The sequence below is a fragment of the Oryctolagus cuniculus genome, chromosome 1, assembly GCF_051225735.1.
Source record: "Oryctolagus cuniculus isolate XC-2025 breed Fujian yellow rabbit chromosome 1, ASM5122573v1, whole genome shotgun sequence".
NCBI lineage: Eukaryota > Metazoa > Chordata > Mammalia > Lagomorpha > Leporidae > Oryctolagus > Oryctolagus cuniculus.
The window spans coordinates 44078395-44094232 of NC_142867.1; the positions used below are offsets into that span (position 1 = coordinate 44078395).

The following is a 15838-nucleotide window of genomic DNA, read 5'->3' on the forward strand; positions in this document are numbered from 1 at the left end:
CCAAAATGCATATTCAGAGAACTTTGTTATCTTCATTAAACAACACACCTATTAGTCCACTTAATAATTCATAGTTACATACTACTTTGGAGGTATAATTAATTGCTGACCAATTAGTGGAATGTCACTCTCAGAAACTTATGATTAATGCTCATAGTTCAGAAATATTCCACTTTCTAATTCTACTTTTGAAATATTAAAACAAAATTAACATGCAGTTAAAGATTAGAAAGCTGGGAGCCTGCTAGTTGGTCTTACAGCAAGTAAATACTCATGCAAATTTCTCTTTAACATCGATTTCTCATGTGAAACAAAATCAATCCTTTGTTTAAATCTATACAAATTTGCTTGGTTTAATAACTAAACTTAAAACTTTAAATTTCATATGCTGTGTTGCCTGTTAATTATTTCTCTTTCAAAATAGCAAAAACACTAGAGAACTCCTAAAAGAATTTCATGTGTGGCTGATTTGGCTTCTCATAGTTAATATAAAATATGTAATACTTAATATTAATAGCCTAAGTGTGGCACATAGAATTACAGAAATAGATGATTTATTGGATGTCAATGAGGCACCTTTCCAATTACTTTAGCTAACCCATGAATAGGAAGTTCGATGATTTTAATCTTCACAACTGGTATTTCTTTTCTTTTTTTTCTTTTTTTTTTTTTTTGACAGGCAGAGTGGACAGTGAGAGAGAGAGACAGAGAGAAAGGTCTTCCTTTTCCGTTGGTTCACTCCCCAATGGCCACTGCGGCTGGCATGCTGCAGCGGGCACACCGCACTGATCCGAAGCCAGGAGCCAGGTGCTCCTCCTGGTCTCCCATGTGGGTGCAGGGTCCAAGGACTTAGGCCATCCTCTAATGCACTCCCGGGCCACAGCAAAGAGCTGGACTGGAAGAGGAGCAACCAGGCACAACTGGTATTTCTAATAGTTTATGTCTGTAAGTATTGTTTTATAGTATTCTATACCATTTTTCACCTAAATCAGGCCAGATGGATCTCCCATAAAAGACAGCGGATGTAAGTCAGTCAGGTATGAACAAGTTAGGAAGCTCATGTTCAATTTGTGGTCATGTTCAATTTGTGGTATTTTAAATCTATGTAACAGCTATTATTACATATAAGTTTGATTGAAAATCACTTTGGAAAAGAAAAGGAAACAAAGCAAAACCAACAAAACCATTCATTCTTGTAAGTCATCATAGTATTAGCTTATCTTATGAAATTCATCAATTTGTGGAAGCCAATTAGAACAAATGGTTCTAATTTGATTATATTTAATCAAAATACAAAATCAGAAGGAAAAAGCAATAGTTCTCTTGCCCTATGTCTGTAGCAGCCATATTTGTGTGCATGTATGTAAGAATTTTGACATCTACCATATTTATAAGCGATCATATTATACAGACAAGCTCAACTGTGATCCAGAAGGGTGGTACTATTGATTGAAGATGTGCAAAGGGGACAAAATTTACACTCCATTTTTGACAAAGACTCAACAAAATACCTAAGAGAATAGGGATTCTAATTCTTTTCCTGAGTGTACAATAATAATGAGTATATTTATTTTGTTCCTTAGAACCAGGATGACTTAGGATGACCGAAACTTCTATCATTATGTAGTATTTAAAGTTTAAGCTGTGAATTTTTTTCTTAATATAAAGAAAAAAAAATCATCAGTAACCTTGTAAATCACCATGAGGTACATGTCTTAAGACAGTTAAAAACCAGTTAACTGGGGCAGAAAGATCTTAATTCTGTTATATATAACTGAATGTTATTAAAACACATTGTGCTTTTTTTGGGCTCCAAACATGCCATTTATATCTTTAGATCATATTTTATAGTATGAGTATTTGTGCTCATATTTAACTTGTGCTTAGAAATGCCTATTTATAATGAAACAAACATCTGAGTGGCTTCTCTGAATGATGTAGTTATTCTTAGATACATAAATCTGTATTCCTCTGAAGCTATGTAGATTGTGCATGTGTGCGTGTGTGTGTGTGTGTGTGTGTATGTACATTTTTAGAAAGAGGGTATAGATTCCATCAGATCTAAAAAAGATTAAGAATCATTATTCTGAAACTTCAATTCCCTGGGAACTAGGTATCAGTGAGAAAGTCCCAACAAATCAACAGTACTCCTTGGAAGAAAAATGACCCATGCTATTGCTGCAGCCATCCAGAGCAAAAGCAGCATCATTCAGCGCTGGTTTTTACCATAAGACGCCGCCGCAGGAACAAATTATACCGTTTTGCAGGCTGTGAAGCAACCGATAGAGAGTTAGGATTTCCTACCCAGAATTAAAGATTCCAAGAAACATATACACAAACTTTAGTATGATCACTCTATAATTGTTTATCTGTGTGTGTGATATTCAATCCTGGAGGGGAGAGAGGTAGCAAGGAGGAAAGAGGGGGAAAAAAATTGAAGGAAAGCAATAGCCAATGGGCAAGAGACTTCAAATTCCCAGAACTCCTTTTTGAACATTTTATTTATTTTAACTTTATTTAAAAGGGAGAGAGAGGAATGGGGAGGGAGAAGGAGAGGGAGAATATGAATCTTCCATCTGCTAGTTCACTCCCCATATGCTTGCAACAGCCAGGGATGGGCCAGACAAAAGCTATAAGCCTGGAACTCAATCAAGGTCTCCCACATGAGTAGCAGGGACCCAAGTACTTGAGTCATCATCTGCTGCCTCCTAGGTTGCACATTACCAGGAAGCTAGAGGAGCTGTGACTTGAACCAAGCACTACAACATAAGATGTGAGCAACCCAAGCAGCATCCTAACTGCTGTGTCATATGCCCTCTCCTCCCTAACTCCTTTAGAGGATAGCTTTAAATAATAAATATTTGTGGAACTTAATTAAGAAGGAAAGAGAAAAAATGATAATGAAGAAAAACATTGGAATAATAAAAATACAGAGTAAAATGGATAGGCTGTTAAGTATACCTTGATAGTTGATTGATTGATCAGGCAAAGAAAACAGAATTACTATAATTATACTGAGATGATGCAGATATTACATATGCAAAAGTTTATGTATATATGTATAGAAAGCTTACACAGAGTTTATTTTAAAAATATCTTATGACTTCCTAATATACTAAAAGAGAAAATATCATTTAATTTTTTAAATCATGAATTGTCTCCAATCTTCGATTACTGTAATCATTATTTAAAATACCAAGGCAATTACCAAAAAATATCTTGGATAATCAATGATATTTGGGAGGCATGCGTTTGTTGTGGAAGTTAAGATGTTGTTTGGACACCAGCATCTCATTTTGAAGAGTCTGGATTCAGGTCCTGGCCCTGCTTTCATTCTAGCTTCCTTCTAATGTGCACTCTAGGAGGTAGATGGTTATGGCTCAAGTACCTGGGTGCCTTCAACCCATATGAAAAACCTAGATTGAGTTCTAGGCCCCAAATAAGGGACATTCTTCAAAATACCTGAATGGTGCGTCTCAAAAACAAGAAATGTATGTGAAACTGTGTCAGCCAGGGGCTCCTTAAGAGCTGACTACTCAATGCAATGCAGTTTCTTTGATGGGATATTGAAATAGAAACAAGACATTAGGAAAAACCTAAGGAAATGTGAATAAATTAACTTTATTGTGAGAAATAAACCATACTAATGTAAGATGCTAATAGAAGAAGATAACAGAAGACATGGGGTATAAGGAAAGTGTAGTATATTTGTAATAAATCTGTAAATCTAAAATTACATGAAAGTGAAGTTTTCAAAAAAATTTACTTATAAATTTTAAACATATACTGTGTAACCAAAGATAATGTCAGCATAGATAATGAAATATCACAGGTCATTTCAAAGTTTTTTAGAATTTAAAATTTCAATTATTAGACATAACATAAGCGGGTAAAGTATTTGCAACTTTTATCATAGGTAAAAAGATAATGTTAAAGATGTACATAGTCCCCCCCCCAAAAAAAAAATCAAGAGAAAAAATAAAAATCTAACTACCTGACAGGCAAATGGAGAAGATATATGAACAGACTGATGTAACAAATTAATTAAAATGACCATTCAGTGTAGAAAAAAATGCATTTCACTCATCTTAAGAAAAATGCACATTTAAACTATACTAAGATGCTGAGCTAACTGAAAGAGCTCCTAATAGTTACTTGGTGTTTCAATATCAGAAAGAAAAAAATCTAAAAGCAGGAAACTGGCACTCTCATATATTTGTCAAACATGTTAAATGAAGAGGAATTTGGAGATAAATGACAAAGCTATATATGCCTTGGTTCTTTGATAGAGAACTCCAATGCAGAAAGATACACTAACCAAAATACTTTCAGATGAATTCCTAAAGGTATTCATAGTAGGGATATTTGCAATATCACTGAAAAAAAAACTTAAAAATGAAAATGGTTGCCACAGAAGGATGGAGAGGAAAAAAAGAAGAAAGAAACACTTACCTGAAAATGTTTTGTTCTATAATTCCAGTTTATGTATTTACCTTCAAGCGAATAAAGGACGAAGACATAATTTTCAACCCACACCAACCTTTGTACTACTGTACTCAATACAATAGTGCCAGTGATGCAAGGGAAGCATTTAAATTTCTTTTTTATATAAAGTTTTTTTTAATATTTATTTATTTGAAAAGCAGAGTTAGAGAAAGAGGGAGGGAGACAAAGAGAGAGATCTTCCATCTGCTGGTTCGTTCCCCAAAAGGCCACAGCAGCTGGAGCTGGGCCAATGAGAATCCAGGAGCCAGGAGCTTCTTCTAGGTCTACCAACTAGGTGCAGGGGCCCACATACTTGGGCCATCTTCCTCTGCTTTCCCAGGTGCATTAGCAGGGAGCTGGATCAGAAGTAGAGCAACTAGGACTCCAAATAGTACCTATATTTGGGATACCAGTGCCATAGATGGGCGGCTTTACCCACTGCACCACAGTGCTGGATCCAAGCATTAAATTTCAATAACGGGGCCATTACTGTGGCATAACAGGTAAAAGTGCCACCTGTGATGCCAGCAACCCATATGGATGCCGGTTCATGTCCTGACTGCTGATCCAGCTCCCTGCTAATGGCCTGGGAAAAGCCATGGAAGATTGTCCAAGTGTTTAGGCCTCTGCCAACCATTTGGGAGACCTGGAAGAAGCTCCTGGATCCTGTCTGAGGCCTGGTCCAGTGTTGGCCATTGCGGCCATCTGGGGAGTGAGTCAGCACATGGAATATCTCTTTCCCTCTTCCTGTCTCTCCCTCCCTCTGTAACTCTGATTTTCAAATATAAAATAAAATCTTAAAAAGTAAATAAATTTCAATAATGAAAATGTAAGGTGTTCTATTAAAAAATACTAAAAGATGAATATCACTCATGATATTAAATTGAGACTGCAACCACTCAGAAGAATCATGGGAGACTCTCAGCCTCTAGTAAACACATGCTCCAAATCCCATTTCATTTGTATGTAATGCTATCTACTGTGGGCCTGCCAAGGATTTAGAAAGGAATCTAGTCATGTAATCTCACAGGAAAATCTTGTTGTAAAATTTTTAAAGTAAAATATTTTCCTTAAAAAATGACAATAAAATTGTGTGAGGTTTAGGTTCCACCAAATCTTATTCAATGAATAGTTTGCAAGAGGGAAATCACATTAATGTTTGTACAATCAAAAAATAAAAATAAAGAAAATTAATCAACAAAATTTCAGTTTAATTTGACCAATCCTCATCAGAACAGTGTATATTGGTAGCCTACTGAAAAGCAAACCATCACCTATGTGAAAATTTTCAATATAGAAACATTTGTACTGTGAAACTGTCTACATCTTCCTGAACAGCATCTTTCATTTACTATGCAACTAAAAAAAAAAAAAAAGTAAGTCCTTTACTAACATCATAAATGACATTTTATTTTTTAAAAAAATCACATTTCTCCATGATTATTCTTAGGTATTTACTTCAAAGAAGAGTGCTGTGACACAGTAAGGATTTTGAAGTAGGCTTCAGAAACTTGAGTTCTAGTCCATTAAAAATAGGGATAATTTTGATCAAGTCAACTTCTTAAACCATTCATTTTCTCAATTGCAAAACTGAGAAACATTAAAATGCATGTAAAGTGCTATGTCTAACATGTAATTCAAATTAATATATTTGATATCATTTTTTCCCTTAAGGAACTGACTTTTTTTTTCTAAAGTAATAGGTTTTTAAACACCACCTTATAGGTGGCCTGAATATATATATATAGAGCCTGAATAAGAGAACTGGGAAAGAGAATAATACCACCGTAGACTGCAAAACATGTTCCATCCATGTCCACCCAAGAAAGGATAGTGTCGTTTGTTGCTTACCATTGATTCTTCATTGATGAGTAAATTGGTCTCTCTGCTGCTCATGCTCTATTAATAGAACCAAGGGGAAGACAGTCATGTTTAATAATAGCACAGATAGGGCTAGGAGAACATTTAAGTTTCAACAATAATAATAATAATATTAAAAAAAAACCTCCAGGTTCTCTGTAAGTTTTCTATGCAGAAATGCTAAAGCTGGGTCCCAAGAGAGTTATGAAGCACCTGAAATGGTATTCAACACTGTGTATGTGTATACACATGTGCGTGTGTGTTTGTGTGCATGTGGGTATACTTATCTGTTTGTCTTTGAGTGTATCTCTGTGGGTGAAGACAGGGAGCTTGAGCCAGAATTAGAATTTGGGAGGCAGCATATCAAACAATGAAAAGAAAAAAACAACAAGAAGTCTATTCTTTTAATTATACTGAATCTTGAAGAGGATCAAAACAAAGGGCAGAATTAATTGGTTGTTTATGCCTTTCAACATTTGCTTGAAAACAAATATTTACCTTGGAAAACGTACCATTAGAATTCTTTGGAATTCATACTTACAACCTAGGGAGAAAACACTACACAACTACAAACTGATTTTAATTAAAGCCATATGATGCATCACTCATATGATGGCTCACATACCACAGAACATGCTCCTGCAAGAGCACCCAGACACTTCTCAGCTTTCTAGAAATACAATTAGTAGAGTGCTATGGCTAGGCAGCAACTACAAGAAATGTCCTGAAATTCGTATCTAGACTGAAGATTCATTTAATATTGTTTTTGGAAAAATACAACCAGTATCTCATTATGCACAGGTAATGCTGGGAAAACCAATTTTGAAAAGAATACATAGGAAGTGCTGTGGACATGGGGCCAGTGCTGTGGCATAGTGGGTTAAACCTCCATCCATTGCAATGACATCCCATATGGATGCCGATACCAGTTCCCAGCTGCTTCTCTTCTAATCCAGCTCTCTGCCATGGTCGGGGAAAGCAGTAAAAGATGGCCTAAGTGCTTAGGCCACTGCACCTGTGTGGGAGACCTGGAAGAAGCTCCTGGCTTCTGACTTCAAATAGGCACAGCTCAGGCCATCGTGGCCATTTAGGGAGTGAACCAGTAGATGGAAGGCCTTTCTCTCTATCTCTTCCTCTCTAAGTATGTAATTCTACCTCTCAAATAAATAAAATCTTAAAAAAAAAGAAAGTATGTGAAAACATTTTAAAAACATTGCACAGACCATCTTGGGAAATACACTCAATGCTACAAAAGTTAAGTCACAGATGGAGTCACAGAGAAGTAGTAACTGCTTTCTGTTCTTTTTTTTTTTAACATTTATTTAACAAATATAAATTTCCAAAGTATAGCTTATGGATTACAGTGGCTTCCCCCCCCATAACTTCCCTCCCACCTGCAACCCTCCCCTTTCTTGCTCCCTCTCCCCTTCCATTCACATCAAGATGCATTTTCAATTCTCTTTATATATAGAAGATCAGTTTAGTATATGTTAAGTAAAGATTTCAACAGTTTGCACCCACAGAGAGACACAAAGTATAAAGTACTGTTTGAGTACTAGTTATAGCAATAAGTCACAATGTACAGCACATTAAGGACAGAGATCCTACATGAGGAGTAAGTGCACAGTGACTCCTGTTGTTGACTTAACAAATTGACACTCTTGTTTATGGCATCAGTAATCATCCTAGGCTCTTGTCATGAGTTGCCAAGGCTATGAAAGCCTTTTGAGTTCACTGACTCTGATCATATTTAGACAAGGTCATAGTCAAAGTGGAATTCACTCCTCCCTTCAGAGAAAGGTGCCTCATTCTTTTGAAATGGACACTATGAGAAAGAGTGAATTGATCAGCTCTTGCCCTGACTGTTGATGTACAATGTAATGCTTTATCCACTTTAGTATTTTTTTTTGTTCTAGTACTATTGGTTGAACTCTGTAATTAACAAACAACTATTCTTAGGTGTTTAAATTTTAACTGAAAAGTGATCCCTGTTAGGAATCTGGAAAGCATTATACTGAGTGAAATAAGCCAGTCCCAAAGGGACAAATATCATATGTTCTCCCTGATCGATGAAAACTAACCAAGCACCAAAAATGAAACCTGTTAAAGTGAAATGAACACTATGAGAAACGGTGACTTGATAAGCCCTTGCCCTGACTATTGATGAACAACTTAATACATTATCCCTCTTAGTATTTGTTTGTTTGTTCTACTTAATACTTTTGGTTGAATTCTGTAATCAATACACAGTTATTCTTAAGTGTTGAGACTTAACTGAAAAGTGATCGCTGTTAAATATAAGAGTGGGAATAAGAGAGGGAGAAGATGTACAATTTGGGACCTGCTCAAGCTGACTTGCCCCAAACGGTAGAGTTAGAAACATACCAGGGGATTCCAATTCAATCCCATCAAGATGGCATGTACCAATGCCATCTCACTAGTTCCGGTGATCAATTTCAGTTCGTAATTGATCATAATGATAGGACTAAGAGTCAAAGGGATCACATAAACAAGACTAGTGTCTGCAAATACTAGCTGATAGAATAAAAAGAGGAGAGAACGATCTAACATGGGAAGCAGGATACACAGCAGACTCATAGAATGGCAGATGTCCTAAACAGTACTCTGGCCTCAGAATCAGCCCTTAAGGCATTTGGATCTGGCTGAAAAGCCCATGAGAGTATTTTAGGCATGGAAAGCCAAGACACTCTGGCAAAAAAAAAAAAAAAATGACCTAAATGAAAGATCTCTGTGAGTGAGATCCCAGTGGAAAGAACAGGTCTTCAAAGAAGGAGGTACCTTTTTCTGAAGGGAGGAGAGAACTTCCACTTTGACTATGACCTTGTCTAAATATGATCAGAGTCAGTGAACTCAAAAGGCTATCATAGCCTTGGCAACTCATGACAAGAGCCTAGGATGATTACTGATGCCATAAACAAGAGTGTCAATTTGTTAAGTCAACAACAGGAGTCACTGTGCACTTACTCCTCATGTAGGATCTTTGTCCTTAATGTGCTGTACATTGAGATTTGATGCTATAACTAGTACTCAAACAGTATTTTTCACTTTGTGTTTCTATGTGGGTGCAAACTGTTGAAACCTTTATTTAATATATGCTAAACTGATTTTCTGTATATAAAGACAATTGAAAATGAATCTTGATGTGAATGGAACGGGAGAGGGAGTGGGAAAGGGGAGGGTTGCAGGTGGGAGAGAAGTTATGGGGGGGAAGCCATTGTAATCCATAAGCTGTACTTTGGAAATTTATATTCATTAAGTAAAAGTTGAAAGAATATATATATATAAAAAAGAAAGGTACCTCCTTGATGGGATTGAATTGGAATCCCCTGGTATGTTTCTAACTCTACCGTTTGGGGCAAGTCAGCTTGAGCATGACCCAAGGTACCTCTTGATGGCCCATTATTTCCACTGGCATCTCACTTGCAGGGATTTTTCACTTAGTTCTTTCTTTTTTTTTTTTTATGTCAGAGTGTCTTGGTTTCCACGCCTCAAATAATCTCATGGGCTCTTCAGCTAGATCTGAATGCCTTAAGGGCTGATTCTGAGGCTGGAGTGCTATTTAGGATATCTGCCATTCTATGAATTTGCTGTGTATCTCGCTTCCCATGTTAGATCGTTCTCTCCTTTTTAATTCTATCGGTTAGTATTAGCAGACACTAGTCTTGTTTATGTAATCCCTTTGACTCTTAGTCCTATCATTATGATCAATTATGAACTGAAATTGATCACTGGGACTAGTGAGATAGCATTGGTACATGCCACCTTGATGGGATTGAATTGGAATCCCCTGGTATGTTTCTAACTCTACCGTTTGGGGCAAGTCAGCTTGAGCAGGTCCCAAATTGTACATCTTCTCCCTCTCTTATTCCCACTCTTATATTTAACAGCGATCACTTTTCAGTTAAGTCTCAACACTTAAGAATAACTGTGTATTGATTACAGAATTCAACCAAAAGTATTAAGTAGAACAAAAAATACTAAAAGGGATAAAGTGTTAAGTTGTTCATCAACATTCAGGACAAGGACTGCTCAAGTTACTGTTTCTCATAGTGTCCATTTCAGTTCCACAGGTATCCTTTTTGGTGCCTGGTAGGTTGTTATCCATCAGGGATAACATATGGTATTTTTCCCTTTGGGGCTGGCTTATTTCACTCAGCATGATGTTTTCCAGATTCCTCAATTTTGTTGAAAATGACAGGATTTCATTGTTTTTTACTGCTATAGTATTCTATAGATTACATGTCCCATAATTTCAGTCAGGAAAGTGAAGAGGCATCCGACAGAATGGGAAAAAATATTTGCAAACTATGCAACAGATAAAGCCTTAGTAACCAATCTACAAAGACATCAAGAAGTTCCACAACAACAAAGGAAAAAACCCACTTAAGAGATGGGTCAAGGACCTCAGTAGACATTTTTCAAAAGGGGAAATCCAAATGGCCAACAGGCACATGAAAAAATGTTCAAGATCACTAGTCATCAGGGAAATGCAAATGAAAACCACAATGAGGTTTCACCTCACCCCAGTTAGAATGGCTCACATTCAGAAATCTACCAACAACTGATGCTGGCAAGGATGTGGGGAAAAAGGGACACTAACCCTCTGTTGGTGGGAATGCAAACTGGTAAAGCCACTATGGAAGTCAGTCTGGAGATTCCTCAGAAACCTGAATATAACCCTACCATACAACCCAGCCATCCCACTCCTTGGAATTTACCCAAAGGAAATTAAATCGGCAAACAAAAAAGCTGTATGCACCTAAATGTTTATTGCAGCTCACTTCACAATATCTAAGACATGGAACCAACCCAAATGCCCATCAACAGTAGACTGGATAAAGAAATTATTTCTTTGTGTTCTTAAGGAGTATGAAGACATAATTTTGAACACATGCCAGTTTTTGTACTACTGTATTAAATAGGGCAGGTGAAGCTCTACTATGGGGAGCATTTAAATTTAAAAAACAAAAACTTTAGGTTCTCTATGCAGAAATACAAAAAGATGAAAATCTTCTATGGTATTAAATTGATACTAAAACTGTTGGTTAGAATCGTGGGAAACTGCAGTCTCTAAATACATGCTCCAAATCCCATTTCATATGTATGTGATGCTATCTACTATGGCCCCCTTAATGAACTCCACTAGCTCACCTAAATATATCAGCAAGCAAATGAAGTTAATACATATCTTGCTCATTCAGTTCTGAAGTAGAGACCTCTAAAAATTTACCATACTGCTACACTCACCAATAAGAAAACAAATGAATTCAGTACAGTTTTACTAAACATTGACTCAAAATATGTCTTCAATTAGCCTAGAAAAGTTCAGTTGGTTTGTTTATTGATGGGTACAAGGAAGCCACACACTAAATATATCAAAAGTAATCAGAGAGAGGGAGAGACAGAGAGAAAAAAAAATATTCCATCTTCTGGTTCATTCCCCAAATGTCTGCAACAGCTGGGACTGGGCCAAGACAAAGCCAGAAGCCTGGAATTCCATTTGGTTCTTCCACATGGATTGCAGGGGCCCAAGCACTTGATTCATTCCCAGCTACCCTAACAGGCACATTAGCAGGCAGCTGAACAGAAAGTGGAACAGACTGAGCTTAAACCAGGACTGTGTAATGTATAATATGCTGACATCACAGGTGGTGACTTTACCCTCTGTGCCATCACACAGGCCTCCACACACACAAAATTTAACAAATTCAAAAAGATCAAAATCATATCTCATGTTGTATTTGTACCACAACAGTATGAAACTAGAAGTTAATAGCAAAAGGAATTTTGAGAAATTCACTAATAACTAGAACTTAAACAAGATGCTCCTGAGTAATCAATGGGTCAAAAAATAAAATGGTAATTTAAAAAATAAGATGTCTTGAATAAATGACAATATAAAGACAACATATCAAAACTCATGGGATACAGCCAATGTAGGTCCATGAGGAAAATTCATAACAATATATACCTACATTAAAAAGGAAAAAAAGATGCTCAATTAATAGTCTAACACATGCTTCAAGAAGCAAACACATCCAAAATTAACCAAAGATTAGCAAAAGGATGGAAAAATATAGATCAGAAAAAGAATAAATGAAATTGAGAACAGAAAAAACAAAGGAAGTAAATAAAATCAAGAGTTACTGCTCTGAAAAAATAAACCCAACATAGCCCTTAATAGATTAAGAAAAAGAGAGAAAAATCCAATCAAATCAGAATTGAAAGTAAAAACTTTACAACAGATGCCTTAGAAATAAAAATCATAAGGGGCTATTATGAACAAGTTTAAGCCAACAAATTGGATAGCCTAGCAGGAGTGGTAAACATCCCGCCCATGGGCCTAATGAGAGACGTAAAATCATTTGGCCTGGCCCTGCCAAGGCAGCCTCAGGTGGAACTCAAAATTCAAAAAATCTACAGGTGCCTAATTTTTAAGTTGAAAATTTTGTATGGTCTGTGAATGACATCATATATATCCAAATGGCCCTTGGCAGGGAAAAGGTTTCCTATGCTTGGTAGAGGAAAAGGATAAGTTCCTACATAATCTAATAAAATTGAATCATGAAATAGAAAGCTCTAACAGATCATTAACAAAGAGATTGAGGAAGAAATAATTTAAAACTTCCAAAAAAAGAAATGTCCAGAACTAGATGGCTTCATGACTGAATCTTGCATACGTTTTTTTGTTTGTTTGTTTGTTTTTTGTTGTTGTTGTTGTTGTTGTTTTTTGACAGGCAGAGTGGACAGAGAGAGAGAGAAACAGAGAGAAAGGTCTTCCTTTGCCGTTGGTTCACCCTCCAGTGGCCGCCGCAGCCGGCGCGCTGTGGCCGGCACACCGCGCTGATCCGATGGCAGGAGCCAGGTGCTCATCCTGGTCTCCCATGGGGTGCAGGGCCCAAGCACTTGGATCATCCTCCACGGCACTCCCTGGCCACAGCAGAGAGCTGGCCTGGAAGAGGGGCAACCGGGAAAGAATCTGGCGCCCCGACTGGGACTAGAACCCGGTGTGCCAGCGCCGCAATGCGGAGGATTAGCCTAGTGAGCTGCGGGCACCAGCGCATAAGGTTCTTAAAATAGTACTTTTTTTTTTTTATGTCAGAGAGAAAGAGAGGGAGACACAAAGAGAGAGATCTTCTATCCATTGATTCACTCTCTGAATGGTTGCAATGACCAGGGCTGGGCCAGTTTCACCCCGGTCTCCCACACAGGTAGCACCTGAGCCTTCTTCCACTGGTTTTCCAAGGCCATTAGCAGAGAGCTGGATCAAAAGTGGAACAGGCTTTACACTATGCCACAATATCAGACCCTAAAATAGTATACTTAAAAAAGTAATATTGTAGAGTGACTAAAGAGTAAGCTTTATAATTAGACTATCTGTATTCAGAATCCCAATGCCAAAGTCTAGTAGGCAGAATAATAAGCCAGTTTATATAGTTCTACTTTATAAACTTCACATAACCTTTTTATTCAACTATATAAAACTAATTGAAATATATATATATATTATTTTTTCAAAGGATCTTCTGTGGTTTCATGAATGCTAAAAAGGGCTAAATTCCAGAGTAGTAGCCTCTTATTTACAATTAATGTAAGTCATCATAGGCCGGCGCCGCGGCTCACTAGGCTAATCCTCCGCCTAGCGGCGCCGGCACACCGGGTTCTAGTCCCGGTCGGGGTGCCGGATTCTATCCCGGTTGCCCCTCTTCCAGGCCAGCCCTCTGCTGTGGCCAGGGAGTGCAGTGGAGGATGGCCCAGGTGCTTGGGCCCTGCACCCCATGGGAGACCAGGAAAAGCACCTGGCTCCTGGCTCCTGCCATCGGATCAGCGCGGTGCGCCGGCCGCAGCGCGCCGGCCGCGGCGGCCATTGGAGGGTGAACCAACGGCAAAGGAAGACCTTTCTCTCTGTCTCTCTCTCTCACTGTCCACTCTGCCTGTCAAAAAATAAATAAATAAATAAATAAATAAAAAAAAAATAAATACAATTAATGTAAGTCATCATTGAACATTGTACAGTCTTTGTGGAGATCTAGAAAATACATGTGAATTAAAAATATAAGACACAGTGGAGGGGGACTGCTGTGGCATAGCGGGTAAGGCCACTGCCTACAGTGCCAGCATCCCATTTGTGCCCTGGGTCAAGTTCTGGATGCTCCACTTCCAATCAAGCTCTCTGCTAAGACAGTGGAAGATGGCCCAAATCCCTGGGTCCCTGCACCTGCGTGGGAGACCTGGAAGAAACTCCTGGCTCCTAGTTTCACATCTGCACAGCTTCAGCTGTAGCAGCCAACTAGGGAATAAACAGGTGGATGGAAGACCTCTCTCTCTCTGCCTCCCCTTCTCTCTCTGTGTAACTTTGACTTTCAAATAAATAAATAAATCTTTAATATATATATATGACACAGTAAATTTAGTAAATTTATGGTAATGATCACTAGAAAATAAGCAAGAATTAATTTTTAAAAATTTTATTTATTTATTTATTTATTTGAGAGCCAGAGTTAAAACAGAAAGGGAGAAACAGAGATGTCTTCCATCTGCTGTCTCACTCCCCAAATGGCCACAATGGCAAGGGCTGGGCCAGGCTGAAGCCAGAAGCCAGGAACTTCCCCCAGTTCTCCCTTGTGGGTACAGGAGTCAAGCACTTGGGCCATCTTCCACTGATTTCCCAGGTACCTTAGCAGGGAGCTGGATTGGAAGTGGACCAGCTGGGACTCGAAGGATCACACATATGGTATGCCAGAGCCTCAGGTGGAGGCTCAACCTACTATAACACAGTGTCAGCCCTTAAAACTAATTTTATAAAGCCAACACAGTTGAGAATTTGAGAATTTCTTATGTTTGTTTAATCTTATTTCATGGAAGCTGTGGTATAGAGAAGTTAACTCGCTCAAGTTTGTATTTAACTAGTACTACAAAGGCACACAAAGCCTTACATAAAATTTAGTCATGAAGCTATTGCATCCTTCATTACTTCCTCACCTTTATCCCCAAAGATATCGATTAGTATTTGAGCTAAGGCCCAAGGGTCCGCATTTTTAAGAAACTCTTCATATAATTATTATTCTCTATACTACACTGTAAAAACCACTATACCATGAACCAATGCTATGGCACAGAGGGTAAGGCTGCCACCTGAGGCTCTGGCATCCCATATGGGTGCTGGTTCAAGTCATGGCTGCTCCATTTTCAATCCGTCTCCCTGCTGGTGTGCCTGGGAAAGCAGCAGAAGATGCTCAAATGCTTAGGCCCCTGCACCAATGTGGGGGTCCCAGATGAAGCCCCAAGGCTCCTGGTTTGGCCTGGCCAGCCCCGGCTGTTGCAGCCATATGGAGAGTGAACCAGCAGATAGAAGATCTCTCTCTCTACAATTCTACCATTCAAATAAAATGAATATATCTTTTTAAAAAAGTTACTACACCATATGATCTTCATCTTCTGATTCTTATATTCTATTTTTCTCAAATTCTGG

At 38.0% G+C, this 15838-nt stretch overlaps 1 protein-coding gene across 23 annotated transcripts in view; it reads right to left on the bottom strand.

Annotated features, from left to right (window-relative positions):
* ANO5 (anoctamin 5) overlaps positions 1–15838 on the bottom strand; it is a 116181-nt gene that overhangs the window by 77256 nt on the left and 23087 nt on the right. For 10 of the 23 annotated variants that reach the window (XM_051824965.3, XM_089310502.1, XM_051824961.3 and 7 more), the window contains exons 3-4: positions 6337–6384; positions 2227–2268 (exon numbers count right to left, since the gene is read on the bottom strand). The exons of 3 other annotated variants lie outside the window; for them this stretch is intronic. In XM_051824965.3, coding sequence (XP_051680925.2) covers positions 2227–2268; positions 6337–6384 — 90 coding nt within the window. Of the gene's footprint in view, positions 1–2226; positions 2269–6336; positions 6385–12288; positions 12338–15838 lie in introns of all 23 variants that reach the window. 10 more of the 23 variants (XM_051824968.3, XM_051824963.3, XM_089310530.1 and 7 more) reach the window with 2 other exon arrangements.